The following is a 22,863-nucleotide window of genomic DNA, read 5'->3' on the forward strand; positions in this document are numbered from 1 at the left end:
AGAGTCCATGTTTGGAAATACTCGATGTCTCTGTCTCACCCCAAATGCCAGTGCGCTGATGGGAAATGTAGTCCTCCAGACTTCCACGAAAGGCCGTCTCTCCCCCCCGGCGGCCGACACTACCATCATCCACCAGGAGGAAAGCCTGGTGGTTGTTGTCCAGGCAGCAGGAGTCACGTGATGTGTCCTGGACAGAGTATCGAGCAGGAAAACTGCCCTTCAAACAGACAACGCCAGAGTTAAATGTCTTCTCTATTGCTCACCTGGCTCACACGACAGCCAACCAAGCCATCATCACCTTTCTTTCTTTCTTTTTTTCTACACCTCCCACACATCCGCTCGACACGACTGGTTAAAGTGATTTACGTGACTTTTCTAGGTAAAATGTTTTTCTTGAAGTCCTTCGTGAGAAGCAGACGGGATAGTGCAGGCTTTGTTTCCAGAGATGATGATCCATTTACTCTCCTCTCCACTTCACTAGGACTCTAGTTGCTCTCCCTGAAACATTATCACACAAGTCTCCTTTAGACTGCGTTTCAAGATTGAAGACCTTTAGTAAGAAATACATTAGTATTGTAATAGTCTTAGAGGTAATGAATCTTTAAAAAAAAAAAAGAAAACGTTTTCATCTCTAACCCATTTTCTTAAGATTGTGAAATTGACACTTCTGTCTTTTTTCTCCTAATTCAGATTAATGTTGAAACTCAGGTAATTTGTTTAATCCTCAGATTCTATTCTAGCATGCAATACAGGGAACTGAACACAATATGAGGAAGTATTTTAAACTCTCATTTGATAATGAGGTATGCTGCTATAACTCCCCGGTCACACCCTGACTGACTAATATTCACACCGTAGAACAGTGGGTTAAGTGTCTTGCCCAAGGGCACATCAACATGGACTAGCAGAGCCGGGGATCGAACCGCCGATCCTCTGATTGAAGGACGACCCTGCTCACCACTGAGCCACAGTCAACATGAAACAAACAAGACGAAGGAAAGATGGAGGATGTATAAACCAAATCTTCATTGCTAACTCCATCCTCCTTTTGAAGAGACAAGGTGCTACTGGGCTTGTTCTGGATTACTTACTCAAGCTTTATGATTCCCACAAGATGTGACCAATGGGAAAATAAGATCTAATCATGTAAACACACCAGTGTAGAATTAATAGAATTAAAAGGATACGTAATTATTTAAATGAGCTTCAATTAGAGAACATCACAAATAATACATTTCTCATGTAAAATGTATAGGCCTTTGGGATAATTTGAGGGACAAAGGCTATTTTGATATGATCTATTTGTATTTTGGAGTGAACCTTGTGATAAACCAAAGGTGCAAGCTGTATAGCGGACTCTCTCAGCTCATGGTATGCATGCTGCCTGACGAGTACCTTGACATTGACAAGCTGCTGCCTGTTGTGCACTAGGCCCCAGGGTGCCAGCCCCACAGCAATCACTTTCTTTCTGGAGATCGCTGGAGCCGCGGCCCCGTGGTCCCTCACCGCCTCCCCCACACAGCGGGCCACGCCTTCCCTCAGACCCCCTGTCAGGATCCAGGCCCCTGGGGAACAGTTGGGAGAAAAGTAGTGAGGTGGTACGCATACAATTTACTTTTGACATACACACCATATACTGTATATGTGTGAAAGTAAAGAATAGATTTCTCTACTTCATCTATTTTTGAATTATGTTCCCCATATGCTCCAAGTTTGACACATACAGTTCCCCCTGCTAAGCACTCCTGGAACAGCCTCTTAATATCAGGAGGGCAAGTTCAATAATGAGCTAATTCATATGTTAGTCATAATTATAACATAATTATAACTATGTCAAATGTTCCGAGCCACATAATGTTAAATGACACATCAAACAAACAATATTTCAGAATTTCAGAAATGTTTGTACAAAATGGTTTAAGTTTGCATTCTCAATGGTTTCTGATGACCCTAATGGTAACTATGGGTTCTCACCTGTGCTCTGTGCAGCCCTAACCAATCCGTTTCTTAGGACATCTCTCACCCATGTTTTAATCTTCTCATGGCCTTCCCCCCCGACCACCGACACCACCAGATTGGGTAAGGGCGGGCCCCAGTGAGCCATCATCAGGGTGTAGACGATCTGAGGTGATGTGTCACTTGACAGCCGCAGAAACTAGACCCAAAGCATTTGTCAAAATATGTCCAATGATTCAGACAAAGATGTATTTCACTAAGAAATTTTAACATCAATTATACTGTTTATCCGACTTTAATGTACATGGAAATTAAATCTAAATGTTCAGAGTGCCACCCCAGGCAAAAATCCATCGAACAAACGACAGACAGATATAATAATATTTTACCATTTCTGCCTAGGCCCTTTAAAAGTATTCAATTATTATGAATTAACTTTAAGAGCAGCAGGTACAGAAATACTTTATGTAACGAATGGTGTAATTATTTTGATTAAAAAAAGGAATTTTCTTTGATACATGGGGTTTTCTGGTTGAGAAACACTTATTTAGTTTGGAAGAATCTTAAAAACTATCTAACTACTGACTTGTATATTTTTGTACCACAATCAAAAGCTTTTGGCGACCCCTGCTCATCATCTGGGATTTAGTTTAAACTGTGTGCACGTAGATGAGAGTGTGTCGGAGTGTGTTCTCCAGCCTCACTCACATGACTGTGTTTGTGTCCGGCGCCGGCAAACTCCAGTTCCCCAAAGGCGTCGGTGGGACACTCTGATGAGTGCTGCCTGCTCTCCCACTGAGTGACGATCGCAGCTCCAAAGAAGTCCCCAGTGGCCACCGAGTCATGCAGCTCCCGCACACCACCACACTGACACAGCGCTCCATGACTGACACACACACCAACGACCCACACACACTTGTATTGCCCAGGGTCATTTCAAAAGGCATGATACAGCTTGTACAGTAAGATACTTTTACTGGTTCATAGATGCTACAACATCTCTCTCTCAAACGGAGTTCAAGAGGAAGGTTGTTCCAGTTTGGGGGGACAGCAAATCCACAATAAAGTGGGCACAAATGTATGCTGGAGCCGGACTACAGAGACTGAGTAAAACCTCAAATCAATTCTAAAATCAAATGGAAGCCAAAGAGGTTCAACTGAGGCTCCGTGATCTCTCATCTGCTCCAGCTAGCTCAGCCGAATGCTGCAGCCACTCAGGCAGAGTTTAATCAGTGCTGAAGAAGAAGAAAGAATTAACAACTTTCAAAGTCATCATTGAAAGAATATGTTAAAATAAATGTTTATTTATAAAGCACTTTTCATTCAAAAATAATCTCAGAGTGCTAAAATAGGACAGAAGAAACCAAGATGGCTACTACATTTCTGTCACTAGGCTTAACAGATAATATGATCTCCTGTCCTGAATGTAGAGTTTGAGTTCTGTGATATCAGGATGCTTCACCTTCACGACCATCAAAACAAACAAGTCAGGGCTTCTTACTAGTTGAAACTTGTAAAGGGAGGCATCCTGATCAGGAGCCTGGACTATCTCCACATTTCTGAGCTCCTCATCCTTTCTCTAAGGCTGAGCCCAGCCCCCCTTTGAAGTAAGCTCATTTTGTCCACTTGTATCCGCAACCCCATTCCTTAGGTCACTACCCAAAGCTCATGACTATAGGTGAGGGTCAGTGGCAGATGGACTAGTAAATTGAGAGCTTTGCCTTGCATTGCCTCCACTTTTCAGAACCGAAGGTTGGAGACTCCTTTCACATAATTACATTCCAATATTTATGCATTTTAGAAACAACAGAGAAAGAAGTAAATACCTGAAAGAGTCTTCAACGAAAGTGGTACATACTCGCTTCTTGACGATCTTGGGAATCCAGCTCTGTGCAGGAGGAACATAGATTACAAAGAAAGGTTTGCCAAAGAATCACAAAATGACCGTAAAAAGTGATCGTTCTATATAACCTCGGGACAGGGGAGCAGCGGTGAAACTACAATGTTCAGGAGATGGACTACAAAAAAGATCCTCTTACATACTTTGTCCGTGTTCTTACAGGGCTGTGTCCTAACAATACAAACACACTGTGTATAAATACCACACACACTGTGTATGAATACCACACCCTGTGTATGAATACCACACCCTGTGTATGAATACCACGCACACTGTCTATGAAAACCACACACTGTATAAATACCACACACTGTGTATAAATACCACATACTGTGTATAAATACCACATACTGTGTATAAATACCACGCACACTGTCTATGAAAACCACACACTGTGTATAAATACCACAGTACCACACACTGTGTATGAATACCACACACTGTGTATAAATACCACAATACCACACACTGTGTATAAATACCACACACACTGTATATGAATACCACACACTGTGTATAAATACCACACACACTGTATATGAATGCCACACACTGTGTATAAATACCACACACACTGCATATGAATACCACACACTGTGTATGAATACCACATACTGTGTATAAATACCACACACTGTGTATAAATACCACACACACTGTGTATGAATACCACACACTGTGTATGAATACCACACCCTGTGTATGAATACCACATACTGTGTATAAATACCACACACTGTGTATAAATACCACATACTGTGTATAAATACCACGCACACTGTCTATGAAAACCACACACTGTGTATAAATACCACAGTACCACACACTGTGTATGAATACCACACACTGTGTATAAATGCCACACACTGTGTATGAATACAACTCACTGTGTATAAATACCACACACTGTGTATAAATACCACAATACCACACACTGTGTATAAATACCACACACACTGTATATGAATACCACACACTGTGTATAAATACCACACACACTGTATATGAATACCACACACTGTGTATAAATACCACACACACTGCGTATGAATACCACACACTGTGTATGAATACCACACACTGTGTATAAATACCACACACACTGTATATGAATACCACACACTGTGTATAAATACCACACACACTGTATATGAATACCACACACTGTGTATAAATACCACACACACTGCGTATGAATACCACACCCTGTGTATGAATACCACACACACTGTGTATAAATACCACATACTGTGTATAAATACCACGCACACTGTCTATGAAAACCACACACTGTGTATAAATACCACAGTACCACACACTGTGTATGAATACCACACACTGTGTATAAATACCACACACTGTGTATAAATACCACAATACCACACACTGTGTATAAATACCACACACACTGCGTATGAATACCACACACTGTGTATAAATACCACAGTACCACACACTGTGTATGAATACCACACACTGTGTATAAATACCACACACTGTGTATAAATACCACATACTGTGTATAAATACCACAATACCACACACACTATCTATGAATACCACACACTGTATAAATACCACAGTACCACACAATGTGTATGAATACCACACACTGTGTATAAATACCACACACTGTGTATAAATACCTCAATACCACACACTGTGTATAAATACCACACACTGTCTATGAATACCACACACTGTGTATAAATACCACACACTGTCTATGAATACCACACACTGTGTATAAATACCAAAAAACTGTGTATAAATACCACACAATGTGAATAAATACCACACACTGTCTATGAATACCACACACTGTGTATAAATACCACATTACCACACACTGTGTATGAATACCACACACTGTGTATACATACTCAATGAAGTTTGTTTAACAGGTAACAGACAACTCTTTATTAGTATTAGTACAGTGATGATAACTGTCTGTTTTTATTTATTACAAAAATGATAATAATATTAATTATATTTATAAATTATACAAATTGTCAATATTTGTGTTTTGGAGATAAGTAATATTCCCTGTAATATTTGTAAAATAGGATATCTGCGCAAAATATATGCTTTTCCTGCACTTCCTGCACATCCTCTCTGCCCATCTGCATGTCTCAGCTGCAGCTGGGGCCAAATCGTTTTGGCCCAGAAGAGGCGGGTCTAAGAAGCAGTTTAGCCTATTACTGATTAAAGATATAAATGAGTGATACACAATTTAGCCAATCAGCATCCTAAAATAGATTCAGCTTTGGGCCAAAGTCATCTGGCCCAAAGCTGCACCTTCTTGTCAGGGCTTTTTTAACGACATGACGGCCAGTGCGAGCACTTCTCTTCTAAGAAGACCCAACCTGGTAAAATCAACGGGGACAGATCCAGCATGGACTGTTACTGGAGTAAGGGACATGAAGCACTTGTTGGAAGAATTAATAAAACATGAGAACACCAGGATACACATATATATATATATATATATATATATATATATATATATGTGTGATTTATATTATACGATATTTATGTTATTATAATATATTTATGATATGTATATTGTATATTTACATTAGATGGTATTTATATATCATATTATACTGAATATTATGATATGATATATATATATATTAATATACTGAATTGTATGAATAAGATGTACTTATTATGTCAGTGTTGGAATAAATATTTAACTACAAAGTAGAGTGTTTGATACTTTTTTTGCATTGAATCATACTGGGATGTTTGCTGAAATCGATTGGATGGTCCTACCAAAAAAAAATTCCACCAGCCGCCACTGATTAGTACAGGGATGATAACTGTGTCTTTATTAGTATTATTACAGTGATCAAAAGTATCTCTAGCTGTTAAAGCCAACTCATTCCTCCTAAAACACCTTTCCTCATTTCCTGTCTCTCCTCATATGAAAAGATGCAAGTGAGGGAAACAGGGATGAAGTTAAGAGACTGCGTCCCTCTTTATACTACCTTGTATTATTATTACTGTTTTTTATTTGACTGTCTCTTGTGTGTACTTTACCCGTTGCTGCTGTAATCCGATCATCTTCCCCACTGCGGGACTAATAAAGCAATATGTGATCTCTTCTCTCTCATCTTGTCCTACTTCTTACTGCCACTAGAGGTCCCCACCGAATAAACAAACGGAAATATGGGCGTAATCGCTGCTGCACAGGCAAACTCTATGGCAGTTTGGCACTATATGGCTTGTACAATTAGTACACTACACAACAGATTCCATAACCTAGAAACACATATGATGGTTTCTATATCATAACAACTATGAATCTGAGCTGTAAAATATATATCTTGTTATGTAACTGACACCCTTCTCCTCGCTGCCCTTCTTTCTACTCTGTGTTTGGTTGCGGTGTCTTGAAGAGATAACACCCGTGTGTTTACATGCACACAGGATGCTGGGTTATAGTGAGTCGGGTTAGGCAGGAACTTGGACAGTGCATCGACACACAACGCAGAAATGGAGGAGGAAGTCCTCGGATCCTTTCCTTAAGCAAACGTACAACAACCGCACCCAAAAAGTCTTCCAATAAACAAAGAAAGTAAAGTCCTACATGATGCTCAATCAAAAATACAGAAGGATTATCAGCCAAATGTACTTGAATTATCAAAATTCATTACTCATCAACTCATTATGCAAAACACAATCTGATTTCTCCCCTAGCTCAAAGTTATTCTGGAGCCATGGTTAAACTATTGGTATCGTATGTACCAAACGTTGTGTTCATGTCATACCCTTTGCAAAGGTGCTTCTTAAACCGGGGGCGCTATGTTCTCAAGAGCCTGCATCTGACTCTTGCTGAATGTTTCCTGATGCAGGCAGCTCGTCATAAACTGGGTTATGCTTCATATTTTGTTGGTTGGTAGGCCCAACACAAACCCAAATGTATGTGCGCAGGCACGAGTTATTCTGGCCAATTTCATTAAGAAACTTAAAACAGGTGCCCAGTATGAACATTGAAACATGTTTTGATTTAAGGAATACAACATATATTCCAAAGTTCATGTTAAGACAATGCAATTACTATTCTAAATGGCAACTCAATTATTACTGCTGTCACGTACCAAACACTACCAATGAACCTTCATGCAGAGCCAGCACAAAGATGTCAAACTCTTCTCTGCTGAAGCCTCATATGAGCCTCAGCTGAACATAAGCCCGACTCACAACATGGGATTTAGATATTGGTCATTTCAACCCTTCAGTCTAGGGCACCGAGCTGGTTTCATGTGTAACTGTCAAGCAATGAGTGTTTCCCACGATCATGTGATCACACCGAGAGAGATTAAGACAGGAGCTGATGAGAAGAAGCAGAGAAGGGATCAGCTGTTTGAAACAAAAGAACACAGGTGTTGGAGGAGCAGCCAGAAGATGAAAGGGAATGAAAGAAATGTCAGGAATGCGTGAAGAGGGATTCACGCTGAGGCATGATGGTGGCCCTCACTCACTGCTGGTCTGAACTTTTCCAACTTCATATCTAAAAGAAGTCGTTGCTTCAACATGATGCCGATCAAATTTAAACATTATCTCTCAACGGTGAGAACTGGTAGAGAACACAGGTTTAGTACAAACTCTAGAGTTAGTTCACCCTGAGATGAGCGACACTTAAACTCTGGTTCTGTTACCATCACAGACTCTGTGACCCTAACCTGCTATCAGGCAGCTTTTGTTTAACAAACGCGGAGTTTGTCGTCTCCTCCCTCTTACAGAGTCAGACATGCTGGTTCAATAACTGTCAAGTAGAGAAGAGATACTGGACTATAAGATCAGGCCGAGGAACACAGCCTAGAAAAGAAATTAGTTGATTTGGCACTTGTGTAGTGTGATTTAATACCCATAAGGTAATATGTCATGTTCATTCTGTGTGTGTGTGTGTGACATTTGACATGCTTTAATGTTCAAAGAGCACATTGTCTCTTGAAAGCTCTGATTGGTCGTGTTTCTGGTGTGTTTCGCTCTGTGAGCATCACTGTAACCAACGTTAACACCTCAATGAGCACCTCTATACCAACAACTCCACAACCACACCTTCAGTGGGAATCTGATACACAATTGGGGGGAAATGAACAACATTGGCAATCATTGTAATAAGATATTTGCCTCATGTTATTTGTATCTTTCATGCCACATATTGTTAGCTTAGTACTCATTCATAAACTCTGTAAACCATTAAGTCATTGTTTTACGTTGGCCCAGTGAAGAAGAAAGCATTTGTTGTGAGGAGAAACATCGCTAACGTGTTAAGTTAAGACAAAAGGCCTGAACTGAACTTGCTAGATAAATCTTGTATCTTTGTACGTCCAGTGGACAACTGATGGGGCCACCTCACATTCTCAAGCACTGACACTATAGTTACATTTTCAGTCACAACGTTTTAAAACGCGTACAGTAATTGTCTGGATTTGTGTTTGGTGGGGGGGGGGGGGGGGGGGGGGTAGTATAATATGAAAAAAAAAATGAAGGTGTTAAACATTAGTCAAGTAATTGACCAAATAAAATGTATGGTAAAAAATAAGCTTATAGAACGTGTGGTGGAAAATGTATCAATAGTGTTTTTCCTTAATGTAACTGTGTTACTAAACTCTGGGAGTTCAGCTCATTTTATTATTGTATAGTCCTCTTGTATCTTGTGTTTCTCCCTATCTTTCTGCTCTCAGGAAGGTGCCACAACACCATCTGGGAAAGAAGGCAGAACCTGTTCACATGGACGCCGTGAGAAGGAGAAAGGAGCAAGAGAGGGAGGAGAGATGAGGGGCAGACACTTGATCAATAACATGACTGTATAAGACTATGTCGCATCTTTTCTGGGTCAGACCTCCTAACCATTTGTGGGACGGAGCTCTGGTCATTCAATTGAATTATTCCAAGTTTCTGTTTAATAAATACATAAAGACATTTAAGTGTTGGACATTACACTTGTTTTCTCTAAGGGAGATTGGAAAGGTTAATTTCCATCATAATGAGGCTTCCATTGGGCTGTTCAATACGACCAACTGGACTGGAGGGGGGAACCAAACTGGAGCATGTGCAGCACACTCTTGCTCTACCGTACATCCCGTGCGGTCACACATTTTGGGCTGGACCGTTGTGGAAATGGGCAGATGAAGATAATCGGCGTGTTGAAGATGGAAAGTAGAAAATAGACCGACGCCAGGCTGAGGAACAGTCCAATCGGTTTCTATGGTGCCATGTTCACCACACTACGGCAATCAGCTTAGCATGGCGAGCTACACAGCTATGAGTGTTGCTCAAGAGACGTGGCGCTATCGTTACATAGCAATGGGAAGTGGAAAAGAAACCAGACATGTAGAGTGACCTATTATGTTTACTGACTACTGAGTTTATATAACTAATGGGATATTTCATTATCTATGCTTTAAACATAAACATTTTATTATATTTTGGGAATTGAACACCCAACATGTTGTCCCTAAACTCAGTCAAGGTAAAAACATAGGTTTGTTTTGCTTTAAGAAAATATGGAAAAATACCAAACAACAGTCAAACTGTTATCAACAGCATTAAACATTATGGAAATATATTTAATCTATTTGCTCTTTTAACTTATAGCAATCAATGTATTAATCATTTTGTTTTGAGTTTTGGTCCAAGATCTACCGACTGAAGAGAAGAGCAGCCAATAAATAATGTAGTCACAAGGCTTATTATTATGAAGTTATTGCAGTATACGCGTCGGTCAGCCTAAAGCCCTCACACTTCATCCCAGCACACAGCAATACAAGATGCATCTTCTCTCATTTATATATATATATATATATATATATATATATATATATATATATATATATATATATATATATATATATAATTCACACAGATCGTCCTGGGTCACATCCTACCTGGTCACTTTCTTTCTGACTTCCAACGTGTCCACCTTCCCCGTCCCTCTCTTTCTGCCGCTTCTTCATCCTGCGCTGCCGTCGAGGAGTCTCGCGGAGAGATCGGGATCTGCTGGGTACAGCTGAAGCTCCGCCCACAACCTTCAGTCCGCTCCACCCACTAAAGCACAGCTGCCGGCCTCTCTTCCTGCTTAGAGCAACAGGAAACCGATGCTCAGCTCCTTTACTTCAAGTGAGTACGAGGAACGTTGGACTGCTTGTGAAACCACTATAATTGAATGTCTCTATATGAGATACCTATGTTCTTGTAGGAGCTATTTATTTGATGTTAGTACTTGAACAGCGTTACAGAGTTAGAACACATTCAATGAATATGACAGAATGTATGAATAATGAGTAGTAGGCATGGACCACAATCCAGACCTCCACAATCCATGAAACAGAAGGAGGAGGGGGGGGGGGGTTCTGCTGTCATTGCAGGAGGCAGGGCCACAGAGGCATCACAAGAGAGGCCGGACCAATGAGGCCAGATCCTTGAGGCAGGACGCACAAAGGAGTCAGGGCCAGAGGCTGGATGCAGGAAGCAAGGGGCAAGGAGGCAGGACCAGCTACAGACACAGCCAGGACCCTATGAGGCGAGAAGGCACAAAGACTCCAGGGAAGAAGTAGAGTTAGTAATGTGCAATGGAGAGATGTAAATGAGAGAGAAGGGAGAGGAGCTCAGTGTATCCTAAAACATCCCCAGCAGCCTATAAGCCTAAAGCAGCATATCTAGGGGCTGGACTAGGGCAAACCTGATTCAGCTCTAACTATAAGCGCTATTAAAGAGGAAAGTCTTAAGTCTACTCTTAAATGAGGTGACTGTGTCTGCCCCCCGGACTGAGAGTGGAAGTTGATTCCATAAAAAGGAGCTTCATAACTGAAGGCTCTGGCTCCCATCCTAATTTTTAGGACTCTAGGAACCACAAGTAGCCCCGCATTTAGTGAGTGCAGCTCTCTAGTGGGGCAATATGGTACTACAAGCTCCTTAAGATATGGATTAACTGGAGGGACTTAAGAGACTTATTAGATCAGCTTGATAAGGAATTTGAGTAATCTAGTCTAGAAGTAACAAACGCGTGAACCAGTTTTTCTGCATCTTTTTGAGACAAGATGTGCCTGAATTTCTTAAATGTTACATAGATGAAAAAATGCAGTCCTTGAAATTTGCTTCACATGGGAGTTAAAGGACAAGTCCCGATCAAAGATAACGCCGAGATTCTTTACACTGGTGTTGGATGCCAGGGCAATGCCATCTACAGAAACCACATCACCAGATAATTGATCTCTGAGGCGTTCAGGGCAGAGTAAAATAACTTCAGTTTTGTCTGAGTTTAACATCAGGAAGTTGCAGGTCATCCATGTTTTTATTTCTTTAAGACATTCTTGAATTTTAGCGAGCTGGTTGGTCTCATCTGGTTTGATCGATAATTGAGTATCATCTGCATAACAATTAACGTTTATGGAGTGTTTCCTGATAATGTTGCCTAAAGGAAGCATATATAAAAGGTAAATAAAATTGGTCCAAGCACAGAACCTTGTGGAACTCTGTGATTAACGCCTAGTGGTCATCAAGGGTTCGTCGTTGTCGACAGACAGGAGGGACGGCAGTGAGACAGAAAGGAGGGACGACAGTGAGACAGACAAGAGGGGCGGCAGTGAGACACACAGGCGGGACGACAGTGAGACAAACAGGAGGGACGGCAGTGTCACATATGGGAGGGACGGCAGTGAGACAGACAGGAGGGACGACAGTGAGACAGACAGGAGGGACGACAGTGAGACAGACAGGAGAGACGACAGTGAGACACAGGAGGGACGACAGTGAGACAGACGGGAGGGACAGCAGTGAGACAGACAGGAGAGACGACAGTGAGACACAGGAGGGACGACAGTGAGACAGACGGGAGGGACGGCAGTGTCACATATGGGAGGGACGACAGTGAGACAGACAAGAGGGTAGACAGTGAGACCGACAGGAGGGACGACAGTGAGACAGACAGGAGGGACGACAGTGAGACACAGGAGGGACGACAGTGAGACAGACGGGAGGGACGGCAGTGTCACATATGGGAGGGACGACAGTGAGACCGACAAGATGGTAGACAGTGAGACCGACAGGAGGGACGACAGTGAGACAGACAGGAGGGACGACAGTGAGACACACGAGGGACGACAGTGAGACAGACAGGAGGGACGACAGTGAGACAGACAGGAGGGACGACAGTGAGACACACGAGGGACGGCAGTGAGACAGACAAGAGGGTAGACAGTGAGACAGACAGGAGGGACGGCAGTGTCACATATGGGAGGGACGACAGTGAGACAGACAAGAGGGACGACAGTGAGACACACGAGGGACGGCAGTGAGACCGACAAGAGGGACGACAGTGAGACAGACAGGAGGGACGACAGTGAGACAGACAGGAGAGACGACAGTGAGACAGACAGGAGGGACGGCAGTGTCACATATGGGAGGGACGACAGTGTCACATATGGGAGGGACGACAGTGTCACATATGGGAGGGACGGCAGTGAGACCGACAGGAGGGACGGCAGTGAGACAGAAACACAATATAACAGTAACAATGATTATTACATTAATTATAGAAATAATAATGGTCACAATGATAAAACAATGACAGCCACTTGCTATATTTGAATGCAGGCCGATATAAATGAACTAAAATACAAACATAACTGTAAAAAATCATCCACATTGCTGACAGATAAGGCAGCAGGATCAATCATACCGACTCGGTAACCACGGTGTTGCACGATGACAAATGCATATGCAAAGATTAATTAATACCTATTGTATATTCTGGTGCCAAACAAATATTGACTTGGAAGGGAGAATAGTTCTGCTGTCATTTTGTCATATGCTTAACATTTCCATTTCAAGCCACAGCGATTTAATGGGGAATCAGTTGTTTGCCTACGAATATTTGTGTTGATTGTACACAAAGAATGTCTTAATCGTTGTGGGTGTATAAGACAATGAAAAAAAAGAAAACAAATGATGTCGCTTAGAACATTTTGAAGTTACATTTACAGATTAGTTTTATTCATTTTTTTAAAAAGCAGCAGACAAAAACAAAATACAAAAGAGAAAAATCTAAATATGTTGAGTCAAGAGTAATCTGCGCTGTGCAAACATGGACGTGGGCTCCAGGAAGCCTACTGGAGGACTCCCAACACCTCAAGATGCTCACGTGTGGTTCTTTAAAGGGGAGGAACTGATCGAAGGACTAGGCCAAAGCCTTCTGGTCAAGCTTGGAATCAACTGGAGTGTGTGCGCCTGCATGAAGCATCTCGACTGGTCCCAGATCCGTACTACATACTGATTCTAAGCAGGTTGTTGATTGAGTTCAGAACGGAAGAGTTACTCAAGCCGGCCCACTCGAAGCACACGGTATGCCGACTCCATGCAGTTCATCACGTGTGCCGTTGATGCGCACAGCAGATAAACTTCAAAATAAGTTGTGGGTGGTGGCATCGCACCACCCAAAAAAAAATATAACACAACTAAATCATAAGACTGACATTTCTTTAAGTTTAATTGGAAGAAGCTTTACAAAAATGCAGTTTGATTTACAGCCAACATAACCATTTCCTGTTAAAATGACAAAGCATCTGTATGTGTTGTTACACTACATGCTAAAACATTATACTAGGATGATGCATATGTAATCTGTACGGTGTAGAATTAGTATGTCGTTTGCCATAACTTTACAGGCGATGCTGTGACGAGTCCTGATCAGGTTCCCTTTCACACCAGAACCACATCCTTGTATGTATTCATATTTTTTGAATAGCTAGGTCTTATGGTGTTCATGGACAGTTGGCTTGTCAGTTACATAAGTTTGTTATTAACTGGTTCACAGGTAAATCTTGCCAATACAGAAATCTGAAAAGCCACATACAACTTCCAGACTGAAAACTAAGGGGAGATCAATATCTGAGTCATGAAATGACAAACAGAGGGCCAAAGTGACTCAGCAGTATAGTATGCAGTCATGTCAGCAGGGCTGTTGTGTTGGTGTTGGTCTGGATGGATAACATGTAGACATGCAAAGGACAAAAAACCCTGAGCAGAACCAAAGATGTTGGACACACACCAGGCAAACTAATGCCCCTTGACCCGCACCCCAAGTCTGTGAAGAGCTTTTAAATACCGTTAATGTCTGGACAAGAAAATAACAAGAAAAGACAGATAATAAAACGTTGCTGCATGGGGAGCGTCAAACTATTGTGGAGACTCCCGAGTCAAACAGTATAATCTGTCCTCTACTAAAGACAAACCAACAGGGAGGAGGAATAGAGACTAACGCATCCTGTACTCTGATGTCTTTGACACCTCACACAGCTGACCCTTGAAGTCGATGTCTACGGTGAAGTCCAGGTCCCTCTGCAAACCAACAGGAACAAGTCAGACAAGACCCACACAGCAACAATCGCATTGTTTAAATCAAAGCACAGCTAGGGAGAAGGACTTTCTAAATGTGATATGAACGCTGGAGCTCTGCTTACATTGTTCTTGACGTTTGGCTTCATGCTGATTGTGCCAAAGATCTCCTCTCCAGTCTTCACAGTCAGGTAATCATCCAGGTAGAAGACAGTCTGCTTCCAGTGGGTGTAGGGAGACTCTGGGCCTGACGGGGGAAATAAGGTTAGCATGAATTCAGTCTGATCCAAAAACAATACTTCAGACTCCCGCGGTCAATGTCAAAAACACCAGAGGGCACTGAGGTGAATGCAACCACACATTTAAATGGCCTTCAATAGAAATAAAGAAACTTGCAGTTTCAGCCTGCAGGGATCTTACTAGAGCTGCAGCTATCATTTATTTTTAGTAAAACAAACATAAATAAATATAAATATATAAATAAGGAAAAAAACAGGTCTTTCAAAATTAATCAATTAAATTAGTAAAACCTATACTGCACAATGCAGATTTGTGAGAAGCTTAGAATCACACCATAATCCCATTAGTACAATTAAGAACAGGTAGACTAATCAACTGACACATTGACAGACTTCCCGACTACTAGGAAAAGACAACAGGTGTATAGTGTGGAAGAAAGCAGACTGACTGGTGGAGAAGCCGGTTCTCTTGTGACAGCGGGTGAACTCGATGTTGAAGTAGGTGACTAAAGCTTGGATGTAGTCGTTCCTCTTCACCTGCAGACAGAACGGCGAGGTGAAGGTCAGGTCATCCGCCTTCACTGTGTAGATGTCCACCTCCTGAACAAACAAGACGCATCAGACTTTCCACCACAGAACACACAAGTCAAATCCTGTCCCAGTATCATTTCACCGGTTCAGCCACCCACCTTGATGAGACAGGCGCTGCTGACCAGCTGCTTCGGGTCCACCACATCAACCAGAGGCTCCTTAATTGCCACCTCCTTGATGCACGACATATCGAAACCATACACATTCTCCCACCCTGAAGCAGACAAACACAAGCATGTCAGTTCCCTGAAAACATTACATGTGGATACCAGACAGTGGGGCCCAAGTGGCATTTTAAGAGTTGACCTGACTATCAACCATTTAAACTAAATTACATTGCCAGGCAACAGCTTGGGTCCATGTTTACTTCCTGTCAGCTGATTTCATTCATACATTGCAGCAGGAAATAAACTGGGCACTGGGAAATGTTCTTTTGTTTGGAATAGAAACGTGACCGTGTTGAACACCAACCATATGCTCTCCCACATCATACAGCTAGACACTCCTGGATTACTGCACGTTTCCACAAACCCCCATGATCACAGATGACCCATGGGAAACTCACCAGTCCCAACTTAAGCCAATGAGTGAAAGACTACTCACAGTGGATTTTGTAGTCCTTGTACTGCCGGTCTTCAATGGCAGTGACATAAAGGGTTGCCCTGTCAGGGAAAATGAGTCCATCTGGCTTCTGTCATGGGGAAGAACAAAAATCAGACTCAGGTGTGTGAGAGATATATTGATTTTAAACCCTGGCCTGCTGATTTGCTTTATTAAAAACTAGAACTGATGGCGCAAAAAAGTTTATAATATATTTTAAAGAACAGGAAATACAAAACTGGTCGACCGGCGTAGAGGCAACCTGTCATACACGGTCAGAAGGTTTCAACACGGTCTGATCAATTCGTCTCTATAGACTATGTGATGCATTATATTGTATCTGATCATAATCAAATGGACAGTTTCTTTTATATACTAGCTTTTTAGTTATGTCAAAAAGTTAAATGTTTGAGAAAAACGAATACATACCAGCCATTTGTCCCTGGCATAAATGACTGTATTAAGCATAGACTCATAGAAGAGACAGTAGCCCATCCACTCTGATATGATGATGTCTACTCCTTCCACAGGCAGATCCACCTCCTCCACCTTCCCCTTGATGATAGTCACAACTAGAGAAAAAATAAGTCAGGAGTTAAATCACTACATTCATTCTCTCACCCACATATGAAACATGTTGGAACCCTAAATGTGTGTCCATATGATTGGATTTTATGAACATACCATCATCCATCTTGTTGGCCTTGACAATTTTCACAGCGTAGTCTGAGATGCTGCTGCACTCTATCTATTAAGAGAAATACCAACATTTGAATTCACGGTTCCCCTTTCTCTGCCAATATAAAGCAGCAATAAGCATGTTGGGCAAAGTCCAGCCAAACTAGAGAATAACACCAATCGATTGGTTGTGATAGACCAACACGTACCCCTATAACCTTTTTGGCTCCGGCTTTGGCAGCAAACATACAGAGGATGCCTGTCCCACTGCCCACATCCAGCACCACCTTGTCCTTAAACAGGTGCTTGTTGTGGAACATGGAATTGCGATAGGTCAGCGTGCGAACCTCATCTTTCAGCATCTCCTACAGTGGCAGTAACAAAAGAAAAAAGGGAACAACGGCAGAATGATAGCAGGCGGTTAAGCTCTTGTGACACAAAAGGGACACTTGATACAGTTTGCACATTTTAATATGAAAGTTGTTTAGTTCAAAATAAATTACCTCGTGGATGCCAAAGTGCGCATACGAATCAAAGTAGTAGTCCTTTGATGTCATATCCTCGGCTGCAGGCTTGGCTGAGCTCTCCCCCTGAGAAATCTCAACAAAAGACACACACAATTACAACCTGAAGCAAGCTTGTGCTTAGTTACTTTGTATTTTCATTACTTTAAGCTAAAGCAAAGCCACGTCAGTGTGTCAGATGTCGTTTAAAGAATAGTACCCTCAACTCAGACGCAAACGCATACAAACAAGACAGGCGCAGGTAGAAATACAGAGAGCACGAGTCTCAATACCTCCATAAATACAGACCATATGACGCTGGTTTGATGTGACGCGTTGTAGTGCACAGTAGGCAGGCTAAGGAAGAATTGGTCTTTGTATCAATCTCATCTGAATATTATTGACAAACGTATAAAAACTGAGGGGAGTTCTTCAAGTATGTCCATCCAAAAGATCTCAATACAAAGTAATGAATGATTTCTCCCCTTCCAGTGACTTGTAGAGGAACAGTTGGCTTTGTTGAACAATGCCTACTATTGATCATAGTATTATTTTTAGAGTCTTAAAATTGGACTGTACGGCCAATGTGGCCCTTGTTTCTCAAAAGATTCCATCCATCTTCACGGGCTACTACAATAAACCTCTACTCTATATTAAGTCCTTCAAATTAATAAACTCAAAATGTGAAACAATTTAATAGGATACAATTACGTTCTAACTGAAAATCGCCGCCATTTTTTAAGATGCATTAACGGCGCGTCTTATTCTGCTGAATCCATCCCATAAAACATTTGTATATCGCGTGTAAATGTTGTGTCACGTGGACACAATATGTTCACCGATTGCCGCACCTGTTAACCGACTGAAGGCGGGTTGGCTTACATCGCTGTAGGTGGACGCGCAGGCACGTGGAGGTGTAACGGGATCAGTTTTTACGATACTTTGCAGAAGAAAAAAAAGCCCACACTATTCCACAAGAATATATAATCAATGTTGCTGGAGTAATAACTTGTGGCTGAAGCGAAAGGTTTGCTTTGCCGGGAGTAGACTCAGGATGCCGATGCCCCCCCACCCCCGCAGTACAAAAGATGGAGCACATGGTTCATAGTACTCTGATGCGATCTTGGCCTTCCTCTCCAAGGTTGCCACAGATTATCCAAACTACGCCACTGCCAGCTGACCGCCAGGCTCGCGCCGCCTAAAGGGACCGGGCAGTGACATCACGCTGGAAGCCGTTTGTCTTTTAACTGAACGGACTTTGCTGTTAATTAGTCGAACGATGAATTAGAACATTAAGTCAGCAAATGTAATGTTGACGGCGCTAATAAACCCAAACCACGCAGTATGAAAAGATGGTCGCGCACGTGTGTAATCTGGTTTGCGCACGCACACCGTGGACGGGAGTAAGAACGGTGTTGAATGAGGCAGCATCCTACTCTTGAGGCGGTGACTGACGCTAAGCTAACTCTGAAGCTAACACGTTAGTCCCCATGCGGTCTCAAAGGCCGGCTGAATGTCGCACAAAGCGAAACGTTTCTGCGGACACCCGGAGTTGAACCGTGTAAAGTTGCGCGTGTCCAAACACACGGGGAATGAAGAAAGAGTGGAACAACCACATCTCCGCAACGGGCGATAAGCGACCCTTAATGAATGAACGGCAGCGGCATCACTAACGTAAGAAACGTGAGCTAGCTGAAGTTAAGATGGATGCATCACGAACTGGCGCCAATGGCATAGCAAAAACACCAATGCTAGGACCATTTTCTGTTCACTTTTTTTTTAGGAGAAAAGTAAAATACGTGTGTATGTATATTGTTTACAATAAAAAGTTGGAGTAATATTGTTTTTCCTATTGTAACACCTTACCTCCATCCTCTCTGCTGGCGCCGCCATTTCGATCTCCTGCCTGCCTGCGTGAGACTGAAAAAGTCTTCCTTGGCTCCGCCCACTACTGTTTCCGTGGGTCTTCTTCTTCTGTTTATTGGCGGGTGGCCAAGAACACATAGGTGCATTACCGCCACCAACTGGTATGGAGTGTGGCTCAAGTTGTCGAGTACTGCCATTATTTCATCAAAATAAATATATAAATAATATTATTATTAAAAATAATATCTTCCTCTTTATGTCTTACTGCTGTTGTTTCCCCATCATTTAGGGCTGGATACCCAGTCTATTTTAATCCTGTTTGTTCTTTTTATCATTGTCCACACTTTATACATGTGTGTCTCTCTTCCTATTGAGTAACACATCTTCCTCCTAAAGTTCTTCTTTGTATTATTTATGATTCTCCTGACATTTGTTTGCAACTTTTTATATTCAATAATATTCTGAAAACAACAACATTTTAAAAGCTTTATTTCGAGATTGAACTGCTTCATCACATGCCTTTGTCCACCAAGGTACAATCTTCTGTTTGTGCTTCCCTCTCTTCTTCATGGAATAGCTTGACAGACAGAATCATTTCACTCTTCAACATCTTCATTAATATACACTTCCTTCATTTCTTGATCACTAAACCCTTCTAAATGTCTCCCAGTCCGCACTGCTGAAAGATCATTTCTGTAGTCATTCTGTCTCATATTCTTATACACTCCACTCCATCATTATTGGATAGTGGTCACTTCCTACAGTTGTTCCTCTTAGCAGGAGCTAACAGCTGCCAATGAATCATATACTAAGGGAAGGTCTATAACAGACTGTGCCTGTTATGATGTTAAATCTGGTTCCAGTTCCATTATTTAAGCACAAACAGGTTTTTATCTCCATTAACTCTTCTATCATCATTCCATTGTCATCATTACCACTACCCCATAATGTGCTATGAGCATTACAATCTCCACAAGATATCACTTTCCCTTCTAACTGTTCTGCTAATTCCTCCAGTAAATAGATTAAAAGTCCCTTACATGGGCTATGAAAGTTAGCAATTCTGATAGTTCCTTTAGTTCATATTGCAGCTCTTCCTAACACTTTATGCTGTACTCCTTGTTTTACAAATGATTTACACACTCCTCCATTTCCCCCCACTCTTCCAATACTATCATATCCATAAAATCCCAAAAGTCGCTGTCAAAGGCAAACTATCAAACTGTGTTCCCGTTGTGGTAAATGTTTGTCTCCATGGTTCTTCTTCTTCTTCTTTCTTGACAACTGGTGTACGAGTTGCATTACTTGACACACCTTGATATTCTTGTAATAGGCTACATTAAATAAAATATCTATATGGTTGGAATTGAAGGAAAAGAGAAGTGAAACAAAATCGGAGCAGATTAAAGTGCTCCATGGTTGATGTTCCTCTTCCCATTGCAGAGCCAAGACCACTGGCAGCATCTCCACTGAATAAACTCCCAGATAATCAGAAGTGGCCTACGCAGTTGTTCGATGTTCTGGATCTTTTGGGCCATCTGGATTCATATGGGAGTAGTGCTCTCTTACATGAACTGAACAAGTGGTTTATAGAGCTACTTCACATCTTATTGAGCTCCAGCAAGCACATCTATCAGTGGTGTTAAGTGTATCAATGGCTCAGTTTCTGAATTAGTGTTGAGCTCAGCACGATATTAATAACTCTTGTCTTCCGCATACCTTTTGCCAACCCTGGATGCAGAAAACACTTCAACTACTGATGCTATACATCAGAAATATAAATGTTACATTGAGAATCCATGTGTCAGCTAGTCTAGCAAGGCTGAGGTTGAAATCCTGGCTCAAAGTGTGTTTTTGAGTGGGTGAATGTAAAGCATTGTACCATAAAATGTTTGGCACTGCTTTCAAGAGTGTATTTGCAAGAGAAAATAGTGCAGGTGCTGCCAATTAAAGTGTGTGTGGCCCAGACTGCTGCGTAAAGCCTCAATATGAAGCTACGTCTCATCTCAAGGGCCACCTACCTCGGAGGTTTACTACAAAGGTGACCCTCACAGGATCCAGTGCAGTGGCTTGTTGGATATTGAGGACTGCACAGCCATATGAACCCATCTCTGTGAAATGACAAAAGAAGGTCTCTGGCGTTGAATACGAATGTCCTCTTTGGTCTTTCTCGGGCTCTGGGGGCTGGAGGGAGTCTCACTAGTTTGAGTTTTTAGAGTGATATTTTACAGTAAGCAAAGGTGAAATTAGTTTTTTTTTGTGTTCACTGTCAAGTAACCTTTAGGTCAATAAATAGCCCATCCATAAATACAGGGTTAGCCAAAGACAGTACATTAGCAATACAGATAGCCTTGTAAAGCGCAACACAAGAACCACAGATGATGAAGAACAAATTCAATGATGGATGAAAGCACCTCTTTCCAATAAGTCAAATTCACATTGACAACACAATGAAGGCTCAGAAAACTCGCCATTTAAGGATTCAAGGATTGTGTTCATTGTCATTGAACATTAAAATGAACAATTCAAAACAAAATGCGTGCTCTCCTCATTTGGAAGCATAATGTGTTTGATTAAGTCAAACACACAGCTGCAACAGCTAATTGCAGGTCAACAGTCAACGGCCAATACACAGAGCTAAATGAGCTGGTGGAACGTGAACCTCCACCCCACCCCGCTGTCCCTCTCTACTGGGTCCCCACGAGTAGCCCATGGGTCGAGCAGGCAGCGAACTGTAGGTCAGTCTTCTTCTTCTTCTTCTTCTTCTTCTTCTTTTGCTTTTTATGGTGGTTGGCAAACAGCTTTCGGGTACATTACTGCCACCCACTAATCTGGAGCGTGGATTTAAGGAAAGTAAATCTCTTATACTAAAAACCAACTGAAAACCAAATAAACAAACACATCAAAATAAAAATAAAATTAATTATCAGATTCTACTCATTAGTCTTGTTGCCTCTAAATATTCCAGAATCATTTTCCACTATTCATGACTAAAGCTTTTCTTTAGTACATTAATAATATTTCCCTCTCTCATCTCTCTTAGCCCCTTTTTTTAATTTTCTCTCGCTGCCTCGTACCTCTGACAGACCAACAACACATGGTCCACCTTTTTATCCTCTTCACAGAAGTCACACCTTCCATTATTATGTTTTTTAATAACATAGAGGGAACTATTAAGACT

General features: G+C 41.7%; 2 protein-coding genes across 9 annotated transcripts in view; both read right to left on the reverse strand.

The window, feature by feature from the left end:
* The window catches only part of trpm4a (transient receptor potential cation channel, subfamily M, member 4a), a 29,122-nt gene extending 18,255 nt beyond the window's left edge, over window positions 1–10,867 (reverse strand). For 6 of the 7 annotated variants that reach the window (XR_004609835.1, XR_004609834.1, XR_004609833.1 and 3 more), the window contains exons 1-6: window positions 10,759–10,867; window positions 3,783–3,844; window positions 2,665–2,842; window positions 1,975–2,155; window positions 1,396–1,565; window positions 40–217 (exon numbers count right to left, since the gene is read on the reverse strand). Coding sequence is in view for 3 of the 7 variants with exons in the window: in XM_034539235.1 (XP_034395126.1) it covers window positions 40–217; window positions 1,396–1,565; window positions 1,975–2,155; window positions 2,665–2,842; window positions 3,783–3,844; window positions 10,759–10,827 (838 nt within the window). In the remaining 4 variants the exon portion in view is untranslated. Of the gene's footprint in view, window positions 1–39; window positions 218–1,395; window positions 1,566–1,974; window positions 2,156–2,664; window positions 2,843–3,782; window positions 3,845–10,758 lie in introns of those variants that run through there. The other variant, XR_004609836.1, reaches the window with a different exon arrangement.
* Window positions 10,868–13,842: 2,975 nt separating this feature from the next.
* prmt1 (protein arginine methyltransferase 1) lies at window positions 13,843–19,772 on the reverse strand. Of its 2 annotated transcripts, none has more exons than XM_034539732.1 (10): window positions 19,683–19,772; window positions 17,817–17,903; window positions 17,523–17,678; window positions 17,320–17,383; window positions 17,065–17,207; window positions 16,639–16,726; window positions 16,134–16,249; window positions 15,894–16,044; window positions 15,331–15,452; window positions 13,843–15,208 (listed from the first exon to the last, which is right to left on the reverse strand). In XM_034539732.1, the coding sequence occupies exons 1-10, from the start codon at window positions 19,707–19,709 to the stop codon at window positions 15,125–15,127; spliced, it is 1,038 nt and encodes a 345-aa protein (XP_034395623.1). In that variant the 5' UTR covers window positions 19,710–19,772; the 3' UTR covers window positions 13,843–15,124. The 2 variants fall into 2 exon arrangements, with proteins under 2 accessions (XP_034395623.1, XP_034395622.1); XM_034539731.1 differs by having other exon boundaries at window positions 14,334–15,208; window positions 17,817–17,912.
* Between the last annotated feature and the right edge of the window lie 3,091 nt (window positions 19,773–22,863).

This window comes from Cyclopterus lumpus, chromosome 8 (assembly GCF_009769545.1).
Source record: "Cyclopterus lumpus isolate fCycLum1 chromosome 8, fCycLum1.pri, whole genome shotgun sequence".
Classification (NCBI taxonomy): domain Eukaryota; kingdom Metazoa; phylum Chordata; class Actinopteri; order Perciformes; family Cyclopteridae; genus Cyclopterus; species Cyclopterus lumpus.

Excerpts from the sequence above, each read along its gene's own strand:
- prmt1 (XM_034539731.1), bottom strand. The coding sequence starts at position 19,709 with ATGGCGGCGCCAGCAGAGAGGATGGAG. Across the intron at positions 17,679-17,816 it reads CGCACTTTGGCATCCACGAG|GAGATGCTGAAAGATGAGGT; the intron begins GTAATTTATTTT and ends CTGCCACTGTAG. Across the intron at positions 16,045-16,133 it reads GCAGCGCCTGTCTCATCAAG|GAGGTGGACATCTACACAGT; the intron begins GTGGGTGGCTGA and ends TTGTTTGTTCAG.